An 18,492-nucleotide genomic window follows, 5' to 3' on the forward strand; every position below is an offset into this window, starting at 1 on the left:
GAGGCTTTGGGGACTACATTGAAGTTTCGCACTGCTTATCACCCGCAAACTGATGGGCAATCTAAAAAAATAATATAGACTTTGGAGGATATGTTAAGTCTGTGCGTGTTAGACCTCAAAGGTAATTGGGATGAACATCTACCTTTAGTGAAATTTGCCTATAATAACAATTACCAAGAAAGCATTGGAATGGCACCGCACAAAGCATGTATAGAAGGAGATGTCGATCACCTCTGTGTTAGACGGAAGTTGGAGACAGGAAACTATTAGGCCCCGAGATCGTGCAAATCACAAGTGATAAAATCTAACTCATCCAAAAGTGAATTTGCACTGCTTAGAGTCGCCAGAAAAGCTATGCAGATACACAGAGATGAAACTTGGAATTCCCAATAGGAGATCACGTATTCTTAAAGATCTCACCAACAAGAAGGGTTATCCAATTTGGAAAGCGAGGAAAATTAAACCTACGTTACATCAGACCATTCGAGATACTAGAAAGGCTTGGTCCTGTGGCATATCGCATTGCACTACCACCTAAACTGTCCAATGTCCACAATGTGTTTCATGTTTCGATGCTTCGACAGTATCTTCGAGATCCAGAACATATTGTTGATTATGAGAACTTGGAAGTTCAAAAAGATCTCTCTTATGAAGAACAACCAATGTAGATTCTCGATCGTCGTGATCAGGTTCTTCGAAACAAGACTATACCTCTTTGTAAAAGTCTTGTGGAGAAATCATCGAGTTGAAGAAGCTACGTGGGAAACAGAGAGTCAAATGCGGACTACATACCCACACCTTTTCAAAAATCAAGGTACATTAAGTTTTGGGACAAACTTCCATCTAAGAGGAGAGAAATGTGGCACCCCAAATGCTGAATTAAAGTAAATAAAATTTTGAATTTATAAATGTATATGCGAAAATGTATTTTAATTTTAAATTAGGAGTTATTGTGCAATTATTGTATGACCTATGGTCAATGTAAATTAAGGCAATAGTTATTGTAGATAAATAAAAAATAATAATAAAAAAAGAATCAGCACAGATAAGCATGCCAGCAAAAAGAGGCCCACGTGGCGATACCACGTGGTTCCTTGGGGGAGAAGGTAAATGAATGAAAAAGAGATGCCCAGGAAGCACCTATATAAAGGATGCTTCGGGTAGAAGTAAGGGGTACGGGAGATGTAATCAGTCCGTAAAAAGGGAAATTTCGGTGAGCGGCGAAGTAACAGTAAGGAATCAATATAAAGGTGAGTTATATTATACCTTGAGTCACCATAATATATTTTACGTATGTTTTGAATTACCATAATTTAGTTTACGCAGTTTGTGTTTTATAAATTCTATTAATGTTTTAATTACGTTGATTATTTTCTAAACTCTATTTTCTTAAATTGAAACCCATGGATATGTTTGTTTAAATTTTAGAAATTATTTGACAATAATTTTATAAGCAATTATTTTTTGTAAGTACCACCACGAGAGTCTCATACCTTGGAGGACTTAAATAAACCATTGGCTTCTAATTGGTTACCTTGTGGCCCTCTATTTGTCATGGATCCGTTGACCTCTGTTCTGACTGTCACTCCAGTGACCTCTATTCTGTTCTATTCTGTACCATGGTTATGGTTATTTATTTACATAATTTCTGTATTTCAATTTCTGTCACTTTGAATAATTTGTTTATTCAAATTAAGTTATGTTAATGTTTTAGCTTAAATGACTATCCATGATTATTTTGTGTCCCATATACTCTTGGCATAATATTTCTCACTCTGTTGTGTACTTATAGCTGTTATCCTTTCAGGTGATGAGATGTAAGGAAGAACTGTAACCCCGTATAGTGGAACTCGCACGGAATTGATGTCAAACTGTTACCCTTTGTTTTTCTTTTCTTTTTTTCTCTTTTCTAAAAGTTTGTCACTGCATAATAAAATAATAAAAGTTCCATGGATGTATTTTCGATCATTAACAAAGTAAATTTTCTGTTTGATTATCTTTTTACTTCTAGTCTACCTCTGCTTACGCCATTTAATTTATTAAGATTAGAATGAATTAGTAAGTTTCGATTCTATCCCTAAGCCCCTGAGGTTGGGTCGTGATACGCTGTTGATTTTTTGTGGCTGCTGTTGTTGATTTTTTGTTGTTGTTGTTTGTTGATAATGAAAGAAATTGCAACAGGTACAGAGAGAGAGAAGAAAGATTTGAATAAATAATCAAATTTGGTCAGATTTTTGAATAAATAAGGGGAAAAAATTAAACAAATAGTCAAAAAAATTTGGACAGATAAAATTTTATTTCGACAAATATTTAAATAAATAAGGGAAATAAAATGACTTCACCAAAGTATTTCACAAATAATAAATCTCTCACCAATAATAATTTTTTTTTTTACTAAATCTAATACCTTAAATAATTATTATAATAGATTTTTCAACAATTTTCTCATAAATTTATTAGGGTGTTTTATATTAAAAATAAATTTTTTATTGAAATTTGAACAAAATGTCTAGGGTAGGTCAAGAACCGAAGACACGCCGCGCATAAATAACCGCTGGAAAATCAACTCCTCTCTTTCTAGAGAGAGAAACAAACGGATAAGTCTCTCTTTCACTGGCATTTGAGCTCTCTCATGCTTACCAACCAGTGTCAATTACACTCTTCTCTGAACCAAAAATGTTAGCAAAACCTAGCTTCCATGGCGTTTCTCATCATTCACTCCCTCAATTCACTCACTCCAATCGATACAGACTCTCTCTCTCCCCTTCTCTTTGCCCTTGCCATCTTCACCCCCAAAAGACTCTGCTCTTGCCTTCTTCTTTCTCTCTCTTTCCGTCATCAAAGAGGCCTCCTCGATTTCGTATTAAAGCCTCGGTCGAATCGCAAGTTTCAGAATCGGCGAGCATTGCAGCACAGTATACTCAGCCTTACTCTGTCAAAATTCCATTCGGCGATAGGCATGTAAGTGAATTGTGTCAAGCTTGGATTTTTATATAGTGATTGGGTTTTAAGTTTCTCTTGTATTTTTTTGTTCTACTTATTGTTGGGTTGGCGAAAAAGGGTATGAATTTAGCTGAGCATATAATCAATTTAACTGAGCATATGGTTCTTGATAGATTGGAATGACACCCAAAAAAAAAAGAAAAAATGTAGCGTACTGAACTTCTTGGGGCACAGGACTTAGTTTAATTTGGGTACTTAGAGCATCCACAGTGAAATGGCTAAAATAGTGTGTTAAACTGTTCAAATAAGTAAAGATTAGTGTTATTTTAACCCAAAAATTAGACCCACTTTTCAAGCCTAATGACCAACCAAACAGTCACTCTCATGTTTTTTATAATTATCAACCAATCATCTTACTTCTAGAAAGTGGGTGGGATTCATCAGTGGTTCTAGAGAGTGGGTCTAAAAAATGGGGTTGTAGATAGTAAAAGTGGGATCCATATTTGTGTGTTTAAGTGTTTGAATGAGCGGTGCAATGGAGATGTTAAAATATGTTTTAGGGAAGTGTAGGTTTACTTGAGTGTGTATAAATGTGTATATAAACAATAAAATGAATAAAATATGTATAACTCTCTCTACCTTCTCTCTCCTCTCTCCTCCTCTACCTACTAAATCACTCTACACGGTTAACTTACTCTCTAACACTTGACACCATTAGCAGCATAGCTGATGGCTCCATTGGAGCAAAAAAAGTGAAAGTGAGTTACCAAGCTAACAAACAGCTGCTTAACACATCCACTACAGATGGTCTTATTGTTGGGTTTCCAACCTTGGCTTCCATTTAATTTCTGCTTGAATTCTAGTGTATGGTCACCTTCTTATCAACAAGGAGGTCTTCTGTCTAACAAATGACCTGATAAATGAAATTCATGTTGACAAGGGAGAAATCTTGTCTCACTCTTAAGACATTGCATTTTTTCTTACTAAGAACAGTGTTGTCAATTTCATTTGAGTAAGCATTTCTGTTTTTCTACTGGAACAATAGCATACCCTCAATGGATTAATTTTGCGTTTGGTTCAGTGTCAATTTTTTATTTTATTTTAATGAAAGTGGCTAGAAGGGCGTAACCAAAATGCATCGAAGGCTTACTGGACTGCACACTCACCAACAAAACAAAGCTCAAACTAAATGCAATAACAAAGCATCTATTCCTTCAAATTACATTTCCACAAAACATCATGGAAAATGATCACCGCCACGAATACCAAGAATACAAGGAGCTCATAAACAACTCTTCATCTTGACTATTGGTGGCTCCTTATTCTCAAATGAGCTCCTCTTTCTTCTCTCAAGTAAACTAGAAGGGGCTAATCGGCCATGTTTCAGGCAGGTCTGACACTTCTAACTGGGTACCTGCCCTATGTGTCTTTCACCATCTCTAGAGACCCATTGAACCCCAAATAAAGAGAGCAAGACATGCCAAATATTCCACGCTCCCAGCCAATTCAAAAGAAGATGAGTGTTGTATTTTTCTTGTACTTTGCACATTCAAGTAATCCTGTTCTCTCCCCAAATAAAGTTATCAATTGTCAGAATTTTCACCCAAGGTGCAGTACACACAAAAAATGTAGGGTAAATTACACTTTGCCCCTCTAAAGTTTCACCCATTTTCCACGTTGGCCCTTTAAGTATGATTTTTCCCACTTTGGCCATTCATGTTTGCGATCCTTCCCACTTTGGCCCTTCATGTTTGCAATCCTTCCCACTTTAGTCTTAGACTGACTTTCATCCAAAAAACTAACAGAATCTGTCACATCATCACCAACACATCAGCTCCATGTGTGATTTAAAAAATTTACTAAATATGCAAAAAATGAAAAATAGAAAACAAAAAAATTGAATTTTTTTTTTTAGTAACCTTTTTCTTTCAAATATATTCATAAACATTATTACATTATAGATGCATCTAGATTAGATGCACCTAAAAAAATAAAAACAAATTTAACTAAAAAAAGAAAAAAGTTTACTAAAGACAAAAAATATATATATACTTACTCAAATACCTGTATCGTCAATTCTGAAATGAAAAGTTTACTATCGTTTTTTTTTTCTTTCCGTCTTTAGTGAATTTTTTTTTCTTTCTTTTAGTTAAATTTATTTTTATTTTTTTAGGTGTATCTAAGCTAGATGCATCTATAATGTAATAATGTTTATGAATAAATTTGAAAAAAAGTTCACTAAAGACTAAAAAAGAATTACAATTTTTCATTTTTTGCATCTTTAGTGAATTATTTACATCACACGTGGAGCTGATGTGTTGGTGATGTGGCAGATTCTATTAGTTTTTTGGATAGAAATTAATCTAGGAGTAAATTGGGAAGGATTGTAAACATGAAGGGCCAAAATGGGAAAAATCAAACTTAAAGGGCTAAAGTGGAAAATCGGTGAAACTTTAGGGGGGGGCAAAGTGTAATTTACCCTAAAATGCAGGCCTTGTTTGGTTTGTGTTTCCGAAAAATTTTTGGGAAAAATTCTCTACAAATAAGTTTTCAAAAGTAATCAAACCAAACAAATTTTCCCAAATTTTTTTTTCAAAACTTGTTTGGTTTACAAGTTTTCCAAACAAATCTCTCTCTCATACACATCAAATCAATCACTTTTTTCAAAACTCTCTCTCAAAATAATTTTCCAAAACATCTTTTGAAAAAAACCAAACCAAACAACTTTTCGTACTTTTTATCTCTAAAACTCATCTCCCAAACTCAAACCAAACATACCCGCAATCTCTAAAGGCACGTTAGCCCTTTGCATTTTTTCAAGAATAGAGGGGCCACAAAAATCATAGAGCATTTGATAATGAGAATTCATTGTGAAGATACAACTCTTTAAGATAGCTCACTATATCCCCCTTTGCTACGGGAGGGAAGCCGCATTTAACATGTTATGGAGTTGTTCGGTCCATCATTTCTTAAAAATCATGTTACCAGTGAGAAGATCGATGTAGGATGCATGCAGAAACACACTCCTACAAATATTGTGTCTGAAATTAATGAGGGATTGCAATTGGAGGGCTTTATAGGAATTTGGGGCTGTTTAGGATGCTGTGTATAGTAGCAGAGATCAATACTTGGCTGTTTAGTGCTGACTTATTCTTCTTTCTTTCGTTTATTCTTTCCTATTTTTTTTTTTTAAGGAAGCTTACGCAATCAGATCTATTCTTTTAGGCATTTGTACCTAAGGTGAGATACATTTGGTACACAGTTTTGGGTAGCACTCAATCCCAAAAGCTAGTTATTAAGATGAGGATGCCTTCATGCTTATATACTGCACATTACTTTTGTATTTAGACGATGTAGGACTTTGCCTCGCACGCTCCCTCACTCGCAACATGTTCACTTGGCAGGGTGCAGGCCAGGGACACACACCTTACCCATCCCTAAGTACTTTCGGCTCTTATACCATTTTACACGTTTTGGGGTAGAACTCAACCCAAAAGCTAGTTATTAAAATGAGGGTGCCATCACGCTTACATACTGCACATTTCTTTTGTATTTAGGCTATATGGGGCTTCACTTCACAACGACAACATATCCAAAAATAATAGGTTGTATAAGATGTCTTCATTTTATTGCCCCAATAAGCTAGTACATCACATAAGGGATTTCAACAACTTGATGACCACACAAAAGCCAAAAGTTGGGCTGGATTTGAACTTCTAAATCCTACCAAACCAGATCCAGACTTAAATAAGTAATCCCACAGAGAAAAGCCTATTGGATCTTGCCCACTCTACAGCCCATAATGAAAGTTTCCAACCTCCCCGACAAATGAAACCGAGTAAAACATATGAAAAGCTAACCAGGTTCAAAATTGTCCTTGATAATCATTAAATAAGACTGTACTAAGCCAAAAGCTATAATAATTATAATTTTAATAGCCCCTGCAGCCGCAGTATGAAATCATGCCAATTTTGAAAGTTAAGCTCTTCTTTAATTTTACTCTTCCTTGGGCCTTGTGTTATCTGCATCAACATTGCTACAAATAAGTGATACTGAGTTTTTTATTGAAAATTGTTGTGCATAATCTTGATTTTTTATACGAGTATGGATAGACCATTTTCTTTTCTTTGGAATTGATTTTGTTAAGAGTCTCATCTTCCTTCTTAGTAACTCATGAAAATTCCTGCATCGAATGTTGTTCCGTGATTTTAAGCTCAGTAGAGTGGATGTGCACTCTCCAAGGAATCCATTCTCTGTCCTTTTTGCCTTTACCTGTTTATTGAGGCCCTTTAGAGGACCTATGTTGTATTGAAGGGTTACCTATATGATCCAATTGATTGCGTAAGACTTGTGCATATACACTCACTCATCAATACTAAAAGGAAGGAAATAACATTTTTAACTATGCTTCTTTGTATAAATATGTGATTTTGTTGCTTTTCACAGATATTGGTTGAGACAGGTCACATGGGGAGACAAGCTAGTGCTGCTGTTACAGTAACAGATGGAGAAACTGTATGATATGGCTCTCTCTCTCTCTCTCTCTCTCTCTCTCTCTCCATATACATCTGCATATATGTTTGTAAGTGCATATCTATGCCTGTTTCAAATTTTAATATTCTCAAAAGTCAAAACATATTAATATCGTTCTGGATCTGGGCTTTAGTTTGATTGCTGAACTAGAAGTTTCCTTTTAATTAGTTAGATCTGACAAGGGTTCATTGTGATGTCATTATCTTAGTTATCATGTTTAGACCTGCACACAGCTGCTTATTTTAGTTTTATAGGCAAATAGTGCATACATGCAAGTCTTCAATTGAAATGAATTCCTCAAGTGACACAATATAGTGTCTGGTTATTGCAAGCTATTAAATCGGAGTTTGCCTGGTGAAGTTTCATATCTTAACTAGTAGGTGAAGGTTTGAAGTTCTATCTATGGAACTTGCAAGGCCCTCTTCCTGGACTTGGGCCACTCTCTTATATTAGGCCTAGCAAGTGGTACTAAATTCATTTGGGTGTCATAATAAATGATGGATCCAAATAATGTATATCAAGCTATTCAACAGAATCATATTTTAGTGCCTTAATCTTGATTTGAACTACTGTTCTATGCTGCAAGATTGCACTTCTTTGCTCTCTGGAGGCTTACAGCCGGATGTGTCATTAAAACTTTATGTGCTGAAGATGTTTGCTCCTACTGCTGCTCTACTAATTGCTTTATCATTTTTTTTGTTGTTTGGACTTTATTAGAATCATATTCCGAAAATATGATTCTGTTATATTCAAAACTTCTTATCTTACAAGACCAAATGACACTCCTTATATAGGAGATATTACAAACATCATTATAACCCATTATATGCCACTTACATATTATATATTACCACTAACTACCACTATCATATTATATACATGCCACTATCTGCCACCAACGCCACTATCTGCCACCAACACCACTATCATATTCTATACATGCCACTACCTGCCACCAACACCACTATCATATTATATACATGCCACTATCTTATTATATACATTAACACAAATTTCCAGCACTCCCCATCAAGCTGGTTTGAAGATATCTTCCATAGCCAGCTTGCTAGTCAGCTTATCAAATTGTTTCTTGTGTAGTCCCTTCGTTAGCACATCAGCTAATTGTTCACCTGTTGGAAGGTAGGTCATACAGATTATGCCAGCATTGATTTTCTCCTTGATGAAATGTTTATCCACTTCTATATGTTTTGTGCGATCATGTAGAACTGGATTATGAGCTATAGATATAGCTGCTTTGTTGTCACAATAGACCTTCATAGGTGTCGGGTGAGAAAGCTTTAATTCTTCAAGAATTCTTTTAATCCACATTACTTCACAGACTCCATGGGCAACAGATCTGAACTCTGCTTCTGCACTACTTCTAGCTATCACATTCTGTTTTTTACTCCGCCATGTAACTAGGTTCCCACCTACAAAGGAGCAGTATCCGGATGTTGATCTCCTGTCTGTAACACTTCCTGCCCATTCTGCATCTGTGTATACTTCAACTTGAAGATGTCCATGTTTCTTGAACAGTAAGCCTCTCCCTGGAGTTCCTTTCAAATATCTTAAGATCTTATAAACGGCCTCAAAGTGCTCTGCCCCTAGTGAGTGCATGAACTGACTTACCATGCTGACTGCAAAGGCAATATCAGGCCGCGTATGAGACAAGTAAATCAATTTCCCTACAAGTCGCTAATATTGTTCCCTCTCTTTGACTTCTTCAGCCTTAGCAGCTTGTAATTTCAAGTTATGCTCGATCGGAGTCTCCACCATCTTACAACCAAGCATACCTGTTTCTCCAAGGAGATCAAGAACATATTTTCTCTGATTAACGAATATACCTTCCTTGGATCTTGCAAATTCCATTCCGAGGAAATACTTGAGGGCTCCCAGATCCTTAATGTGAAATTCTTTTGCGAGTTTCTCTTTGAGGGCTGCTAACTCTGCTTCATCATTACCAGTTAAAATGATGTCATCAACATAAACAATCAAAATTGCAATTTTACTGTTTTTTGAATGTTTATAAAATATTGTGTGATCTGCTTGACTCTGCGAGAAGCCACAACTGATAACTGCCTTCCCAAAGCGTTCAAACCACGCTCTTGGTGATTGTTTGAGTCCGTATAATGACTTGTTCAATCTGCATACTCTGTCGCTTCCAAGTCTCTGCTCAAATCCCGGCGGTAGGCTCATGAACACCTCCTCTTCAAGATCACCATTGAGAAATGCATTTTTAATGTCAAGTTGATGTAGAGGCCAATCTGAATTTACTGCAAGAGATAGCAGTACTCTGATGGAATTTATTTTAGCAACAGGAGCAAACATCTCCTGATAGTCGATCCCATAAGTTTGAGTGAAGCCTTTAGCCACCAGTCTCGCCTTGTATCTCTCAACGCTTCCATCTGCGTTACATTTTATCGTAAACACCCATTTACACCCAACTGTTTTCTTGTCTTTGGGTAGATCAACTATCTCCCAAGTACCACTTCTTCTTAAAGCATTCATCTCCTCCATGACTGCTAATTTCCAATTCGGATCATCCAATGCTTCCTGTATATTCCTTGGAACAAACAAGTGTGAAATCCTAAATGTGAAAGCTCTATGGTTTTTAGACAGTCTTTGATAGGAGAGGTAATTTGCAATAGGATGTTTAATGCAATTTCGGACACCTTTCCTAATTGCTATAGGAACATCAAGGTCGGAAATAGAAGGAATAGGATTACCTAAAATTTCGATGCCAGAACTCGGGTGGACATTCGGGTCATTAGGATGGACATTCGGGTCATTATTCCTCAGATGAAATCGCTTCCTAGTATAAACCTGAAGCTCAGGATTTAGATAATTTTGTAGTACTTCTCCCTCTAAACAAGAATCTTCTTGACTAGGCACCATAGAACTTGGTTCTCCTAAGTGATCATTATCAGACAGATGTGGTTTTTGTGTAGGATAAATGTTAGAATTTACCATCACCTATCACCAATTTACCATCACCTACCACCACCTACTCCTCACCTACTCCTCACCTACTACACTCACCCTCTCCTATATAATGAGCCACTCACCATTTGTAATATATGTATCAACATTAATCAATCAATAATACATATATTTTTTCATGGTATCAGAGCAAGGTTAAGAACCTGATCATTCTGCTTCACCGGCGGGCGGCAGCCTCGCCTTGGCCGCCCGCCGGACCTCTACACATACCCTCACTCCGCTGTAACTTCATCTTCCTCTCCTCACTATTGAAGAACTCTGCTATTAGCCCTCTTCTTTCTTTCTTCGTCACATATGTTGACAGTACCGGTTACGAAGAAACCGACCAAGAACGGCCAGTTCCGACTCCATTCTCGCCGGAAGAAAACAGGCCACGAATCGAACTTTGCTAACCAACCATTGCTAGACTCTCCCAAGAGAAAACTCTCTCTCTGCAAATCTCTCTCTTTGGTTCTCTCTCTAGTTGCTATCATAACCCCAATCTCCATACTCACCATCAACCTCTTCAATCAAACCTCTTCTTCTTCTAAAACTCTCTCTCTCTACAGAAGTAACGCCAAGAAGATGTGCGGCGGTGCTATCATCTCCGACTTCGTCCCAGCCCACTGCGGCCGGAAACTGATGACGGACGATCTCTGGTCGGAGCTCGATCCGTTCTCCGATCACTTCGGTCTGGACCTTTCAAGTTCAAATCAGTCTGAGAAGAAGACCAAATCTCGCAAGCCGAAGCAACTCAACAAAGGGACGAGCGAGAAAGCTGCGCGGACGAAAAGTGAGACTCAGAGGACTCGAAAGAACGCGTACAGAGGAATCAGGCAAAGGCCATGGGGGAAGTGGGCGGCTGAGATTCGCGATCCTCATAAAGGCGTCCGAGTCTGGCTCGGAACCTACAACACGGCTGAGGAAGCAGCCAGAGCCTACGACGAGGCCGCCAAACGTATCCGCGGTGATAAGGCCAAGCTCAACTTTGCTCAATCACCGCCACCACTGCCGCCACCGGCTAAGAGGCAGTGCGTCAACCCCGAGTCGACTCAGATTAAGAATCAATTCATGGAGTTTGGGTTCCAACCCCAACAACCCTATTAGGAGTTTCGAACTTAACCTCCGAGCTTCAGAGGAAATCCATGGCGGAAATTCCAACTCTGCTTTGAAAACCTTTCTATACATGTTCATGAGGTTCTCATCTTGAAATCACCAAATAAAAAAATAATAATAATAATAATAAAATAAAAAAAAAAAAAAATAAAACAATCAGAAAGAAGAACATATAGAATCTCACACATGGCATACACATGCACGACATCTCTCTCTCACTTTACTTTTTCCTCCACCCACGTGCCATGTCCTTCTGTTTTTTGACAAGTTCTTTTCTTTTTCTTCTCTTATCCCCATCTTTATTTATTTATTTATTTTTTTTTTGTTTTCATATATATATATATATATATATTTTTAAAAAATAAAACAAAAAATAAAAAAATAAATAATAATAAATAATAATAAATAAATAAAATAAAATAAAATAAAATTCCACAATCCATTCACCATCTCGGTCCGATCACATTTTTTACACTAGGATCAACCCCGATCCCATTTTTACAGCAAAAAAAAAAAAAAAAAAAAAAAACAAACAAACAAACAAACAAACAAACACACAAAACAACAACCACACCCACAGTGGGATTTTTCTTCTCTATTCTGCTGCAGGTCTCTTCTTCTTACTTTTCCCTTGGTTGTCCCGTGACTGCCCAGCCTCCATGCTTCCTAGACCACCAAGCAAGTTGCCTCCTCCATACTCCTCCACTGCAGCATATGGCGGACCCCCGAATCGGAACATCACGGTGGCCTTCCGCTTCAGCTCCTTATTTTCCGCCTTTAGCACACTTATCTCTGCTCGCGCATCTTTATACATGCGTTGGAGCAGAGCCAGCTGGGAGGTTAACTGCTGCACCTCATTTGTCCTACTCTGTAGCCGGTTCGACAGGTTTGTGACCGCCGTCATGGTTTCCACACATGACTTCAGTGTATACTGATTGGCCTCCACATCCGACTGTACTGCCATTCTTTGCTCCACAGACCGCATCGGAAAGTTCAACGGAGCAAACTCCGGGGCACTTGGTTGAGTTTCCAGTGCCACCGCACCAGTTCTCTCTCTCGTTGACTCGTTGAGGTCGGGAAAGAGGGTGAGCAGCCCGCGGGAAGACGAGGCCATTTTCTGGGCAACAGAGTGTTACAGAATATCTCTCGCCACAGAGTGTTACAGACTCTCTCTCTCAGCACAACGAAGAGTTTTTCAGACTTTCTCTCTCAGCACAACGAAGTTTTTTTCAGAGGTTTTTCGCAGCTTTTCTCTGCCTCAGCCTCAGCATCAACCTTGGTTAAATAGCCAAGGCAGCCACGCGCATCGCGCGCCTCTTGCCACCAGCCGACAAACGGGCACGCAAGCCAAGGCGCCCACGTGCCTCGCCATCATGTCCGGCACACCTTTTGATGAATTGGGCACGCCTTTTGATGGCACGCCTTTCGACAAAATTAGGCACACCTTTTGAGGGTGCAACTTTTTCAAGGGTCCGACAAGACTCTGTAAACTGTCCCGACATTGATTACGGTTAGCTCCTTTATGGGTCCGACAAGACTCTGTAAACTGTTCCGACATTGATTCCGGTTAGCTCCTTTATGGGTCCGACAAGACTCTGTAAACTGTCCCGACATAGATTCCGGTTAGTTTCTACAAGGGTCCGACAAGACTCTGTAAACTGTCCCGACATTGATTCCGGTTAGTTTCTACAAGAGTCCAGCAAGACTCCGTAAACTGTCACAACAACTGTCACAACATTGTCTGCTACAACGGTCCGACATGACCCCATAAACTGTCTTCTACAACGGTCCGACATGACCCCATAAACTGTCTTCTACAACGGTCCGACATGACCCCATAAACTGTCTTCTACATCGGTCTGACACCCCCATACAGTGTCCTCTACAACGTTATGACACCACCATTCCGTGTCTTCACCAATGGTCTGACACGACCATACAGTGTCTCCTATCCTTTTTTATTTTTATGTATTTTCTTGTTTTGTTCCTCTCTTCAAACTCAAGTTGGTTAGTTTCTATCCTCCTTGAGTTTGCGGGGGGCTGTTAGAATTTACCATCACCTATCACCAATTTACCATCACCTACCACCACCTACTCCTCACCTACTCCTCACCTACTACACTGACCCTCTCCTATATAATGAGCCACTCACCATTTGTAATATATGTATCAACATTAATCAATCAATAATACATATATTTTTTCAATAAATGACATTGGGGAGCGGGATAGAAATATCTCAAAAACGGTCTTCTACTCCACTTGTCTCCCCCTGAAGAGAAGTGTTGGGGAAATAGGATTTTGTTTCCACAAATGACACATCCATACTCACATGAAATTTCTTGGTTTGAGGATCGAAACACTTATACCCCTTTTTGTTTGAGGAATAACCCAAAAAAACACATTTTATAGCACGGGGGTCAAGTTTTGAACGAAATTGACTGGGAACATGAACATAGGCAGTACATCCAAAAACTTTGGCGGGTAAATCAGAAAACAACCTCGTGTCAGGAAAAAAAGTTTTGAGACAATCAAAAGGTGTTTTGTATGTTAACACCTTTGTAGGCATCCTGTTTATCAAATAAGAGGCTGTTAAAATTGCTTCACCCCATAAATATTTAGGAACATGCATGTAAAACATTATAGCACGTGCTACTTCAAGTAGATGTTTATTTTTTCGTTCTGCAATGCCATTTTGTTGAGGGGTATCCCGACATGTAGATTGATGAAAAATCCTCTTTTTTTCCAAAAACTCACCCAACTGCTCATTGAAATATTCTGTTCCATTATCAGAATGTAAAATACCAATTTTGGTTTGAAATTGGTTTTCAATCATATTGTAAAAATTTGTGAATAAATTTTTCACGTCAGATTTTTTATTCATCAAATAAATCCAACATAAGCGGGTATGGTCATCAATAAATGTAACAAACCATCTTTTACCAGAAAGAGTAGTGATTTTAGAAGGGCCCCAAACATCACTATGAATCAAATAAAAAGGTTTGGAAGCCTGGTAAGTTTTTGGCAAATAAGTAGAGCGATGAAATTTTGCAAAAATGCAACTTTCACAATGAAAAGAAGAACAATCAAACCCTTTAAATAATTCTGGAAATAAATGTTTCAGATAAAGAAAACTAGGATGTCCTAGCCTATAGTGCCATAGCATTATTTTTTCTCGAACAGAGATTGAACTAGTACTATTAAAGGTTTGAGCTTTTTTATTACTAACAGGTACTTCATCAAAGTAGTAAAGACCTTCAAGCATCCTAGCACGCCCAATCATCATCCCCGAGTTCTGGTCCTGAAATTCACAATGGGATTCAAAAAATGTAACACGACAATTAGAATCCTTAGATAGTTTACTGACAGACAAAAGGTTACAGACTAAGTTGGGGACGTGAAGAACAGCATTGAGATTAATTTTCTCAGTTAGTTTAATAAATCCTTTTCTTGCAATAGGTGAAAAACTACCATCGGCTATTCTGATTTTGTCATGACCAGAACAAGGGAAATAGGTACTAAATAAATGTGAAAAACTAGTCATGTGATCGGAGGCACCGGAATCTATGATCCACGGAGAGAAGTTTAGGCAAGAGAAGGCTTTAGGATTTCTACCTGTTTATGCCAACAAAACACTAGGAGTACCGGATGAGGAGTTGGATTTTATCAGCTTTAAGAGTTGATCAATCTGCTCTTTGTTGAAGGGACCTGAATCGGCTTCATTAGCGGTAGGAAAGCCACGATTCTTCTCTTCTTGTTTGCTGCTTTTCCAGTTGACAGGTTTGCCATGGATCTTCCAACACGTTTCGCGTGTATGGCGAGGCTTGTTGCAAAAATCACACCAGACCCGTGGCTTATCATCAAACCTGCGCTGGTAATTTGCAGCCTTGTTGGCCGCAACATCGCTAATTAAAGCAGAAATTTCAATTGATTCACCAGTACCTTTTTTCTTAAGCATGACGCTCCTTTGGCTCTCTTCCCTTCTGACTTCGGCAAATACTTCGCCAATGGATGGGAGAGGAGGTCTGCCAATAATTCTTCCTCGCACTTCATCGAACTCAATGTTGAGGCCGGCAAGAAACTTGTAAATACGGCTGTCTTCCACAGTTTTCTTGTGGTGGTTGCAGTCGTCAACCGATTTCCATTCGTATGTGTTGAAGATGTCAAGATCCTGCCACAACCTTTTCAACGAATTGAAATATTTGGTGACGGAATCATCTCCTTGACAAATCTCTCCCAACTTCAAAGTTAATTCGAAAACTTGAGATTGATTTCCTAGGTCAGAATACATCTGACTAACATTATCCCACAATTCTTGTGCAGTAGTATAGCACATGTAATTAGAGCTTATATCCTCCTCCATGGAATTGACCAACCATGTCATAACCATGGAGTTTTCAGCGTCCCAACTGTCGAACAGCGGATCATTAACAGCAGGAGCCTTCTTGTCACCAATGATGTAACCGATCTTTCCTTGCCCACGGATATACATCCGGACAGATTGTGACCAGCGGAGAAAATTATCACCATTTAGGCGGATGGTGGTGATTTGGACAGAGTGAGAGTTGGACGTTTTCACCGGAATGGCAGCGGCAGGGGTTGAAGTGGTTTCGGACGTGACTTCCGACATGGCTATGACGGTTTTAGGGCTGCTGTGTTTTTTGTTGCTCTGATACCAACTTAGAAAATATGAGGAAGAAGAACTCCGAAAATATGAGGAAGAAGGAATATATTTCTGTTATATTCAAAATTTCTTATCTTACAAGACCAAATGACACTCCTTATATAGGAGATATTACAAACATCATTATAACCCATTATATGCCACTTACATATTATATATTATCACTATCTACCACTATCATATTATATACATGCCACTATCTGCCACCAACACCACTATCATATTCTATACATGCCACTATCTGCCACCAACACCACTATCATATTATATACATGCCACTATCTTATTATATACATTAACACAAATTTCCAGCAGGTTCCCTATACTAGTTATTTGTTTGCATCGACCAACCTGTATTGCTTCATTGAATGACATCTTGAATTTTGAGCTGTTGAGGCATGAATTGCACTGGGTCTGTATGCAGCTCATAAAAAAATAATGGATTTGTGTTTCTTCTTCTAGATTGTCTATACATCTGTTTGTTTGGCCGATGTTCCGAGCGAGCCTTCTGATTTTTTCCCTCTTTCCGTACATTATCAAGAACGTTTTTCAGCAGCTGGTCGAACAAGGTAAGACTGAACTTTTTTCATCTTCTATAATTTGGTTTACTAAACTGTAATGAAGGAAGCTTATTATTTTTTTGCTGTTGCTCTGCCATTGTTTCAGTGGGGGTTTTTTCAAACGAGAAGGAAGGACAAAAGATCACGAGGTATGAGTCACTGCTATTTGAGTATGAAGAAACTTAGTCCTTGTAGATGGAGAATTTATTGATTTTATCTGACATATTGTTTGTATGTGGCTACTATTTCCCATTTGATTTAGATGAGTTTGGTCCTTGGAAATAATAAGCTTATGTTGGTTAGATTGCGAGGTATAAAGTTTTTTGATTTTCTAACGGAAAATGCCATACAATACAAACAAACCTTCTTTTTTTTTTTAACAAAACTTTCTTACAAACTGATGTGGCATGCAATAATAAAACTTTAGAATGTGAAATGGGATCTAGTAAACTAACATGATTGGTGCTACATCAGTTTGTAAGTTTTTTTTTTCTTCGTATAACACTATTCTTTTCTAACATATGCCAACTATTTAAGAAACTAAAAAGCTAAGTTAGACAAGCACAAGTTTCAAGACGCTGGTAGACTATGTTGATCATACTACTTAGTGTCTAGCTTTCTCTAATTCACAAATATGTGTGTGCGTAAGGGACACACAAACAAGTGGTAGTGCTTGACTTATTAGGGTTTATTAGAAGTTTTATGAGATATGTTTAAGCCTTGTGTACAAGGATTAGGATACAGATTTACCATCTGTTTGTTGTCTTTAAAATGCTATGTATATTGAAGATAAGCTTGGTTTGATGAGCTTTTTATTTATTTGTTCGATGTTAATTTTAATTGCTGTTCTTAGTAATTTTCCTCCATCCAAATAGAGGGATCTACTCAATAATTTAATGAGAAACATCATCTTGATTTATCTGTAATCAAAATTCTGAAAGGGGAAAATCTTAACTAAAAGTATAATTGCACCTTCTCCTCCTCCTCATCCTCATCATCATCCTTTTCCTTCTTTATCATTTATTTTAGCAATTATGTATGCCAATTATTGCATAAGTGCACGCATGCATGTATCAGATCTCTCTCTCTCTCTCTCTCTCTAAATAGAGTGTATTATTCGAAATCTAATGGAAACAATGGCGTTGATTTGTCTACCTGTCTATCTTTCTATGCAGATTGAATAATAATGCCCCTCAAACTTGAGAATAAGCTTTCTATGCAGATGGAATAATAAGACCCCCTTCAAACTTGGGAATAAGCCTTCTATTAAGCCTGTTCATCTATGCAAAAACCCTTAAAACAGTGGAAATGCATAATTTAATGCAACCTCTACATTTTGTCCCAAAATTTATCCATACTAGACCATATAGCATAATGTCCTAGTTCACATGATCCTATGCCTTCTCAATAACTAATTTGCATAATATTACCCCAAAATTGCCACTCCTAGGTCTAGCGTCCTACTGACTAATAGACTTTGAGAAGTTGAAGTTCTGTTCCACACCCCTTAAAAAACAAGAAGTATGGATTTAGCTTTGTTAATGTTAAGTAAGAAGACCTAAAGAAACTTTTTATTAGGACATGTTACATCATGAAAAGGTGGGCATCGACAGAATTTGTTTGAACTGCCCTATTTTTCCTTCCGTGTGTTTGCAGAACTTTTCCCGGTATCTATCG

General features: G+C 37.9%; 2 protein-coding genes across 6 annotated transcripts in view; both read left to right on the plus strand.

Annotated features, from left to right (window-relative positions):
- Positions 1-2,521: 2,521 nt before the first annotated feature.
- Positions 2,522-18,492, plus strand: part of RIF10 (polyribonucleotide nucleotidyltransferase) — a 66,504-nt gene continuing 50,533 nt past the window's right edge. For all 5 annotated transcript variants that reach the window (XM_082898889.1, XM_082898890.1, XM_082898893.1 and 2 more), the window contains exons 1-4: positions 2,522-2,961; positions 7,390-7,458; positions 16,718-16,824; positions 16,922-16,964. In XM_082898889.1, coding sequence (XP_082755015.1) covers positions 2,677-2,961; positions 7,390-7,458; positions 16,718-16,824; positions 16,922-16,964 — 504 coding nt within the window. In that variant the 5' untranslated portion in view covers positions 2,522-2,676. The remainder of the gene's footprint in view (positions 2,962-7,389; positions 7,459-16,717; positions 16,825-16,921; positions 16,965-18,492) is intronic.
- Positions 10,756-11,577, plus strand: LOC145804552 (ethylene-responsive transcription factor RAP2-3-like). Its single transcript, XM_082898894.1, has one exon. The coding sequence runs from the start codon at positions 10,771-10,773 to the stop codon at positions 11,560-11,562; it is 792 nt and encodes a 263-aa protein (XP_082755020.1). The 5' UTR covers positions 10,756-10,770; the 3' UTR covers positions 11,563-11,577.

Source organism: Camellia sinensis, chromosome 12 (assembly GCF_055761805.1).
Source record: "Camellia sinensis isolate YWXY chromosome 12, ASM5576180v1, whole genome shotgun sequence".
In the NCBI taxonomy this organism is placed as follows: Eukaryota; Viridiplantae; Streptophyta; class Magnoliopsida; order Ericales; family Theaceae; genus Camellia; species Camellia sinensis.

What these genes read in the sequence shown, in the direction of transcription:
- LOC145804552 (XM_082898894.1), top strand. Translation starts at nt 10,771, where the DNA reads ATGTTGACAGTACCGGTTACGAAGAAACCGACCAAGAACGGCCAGTTC.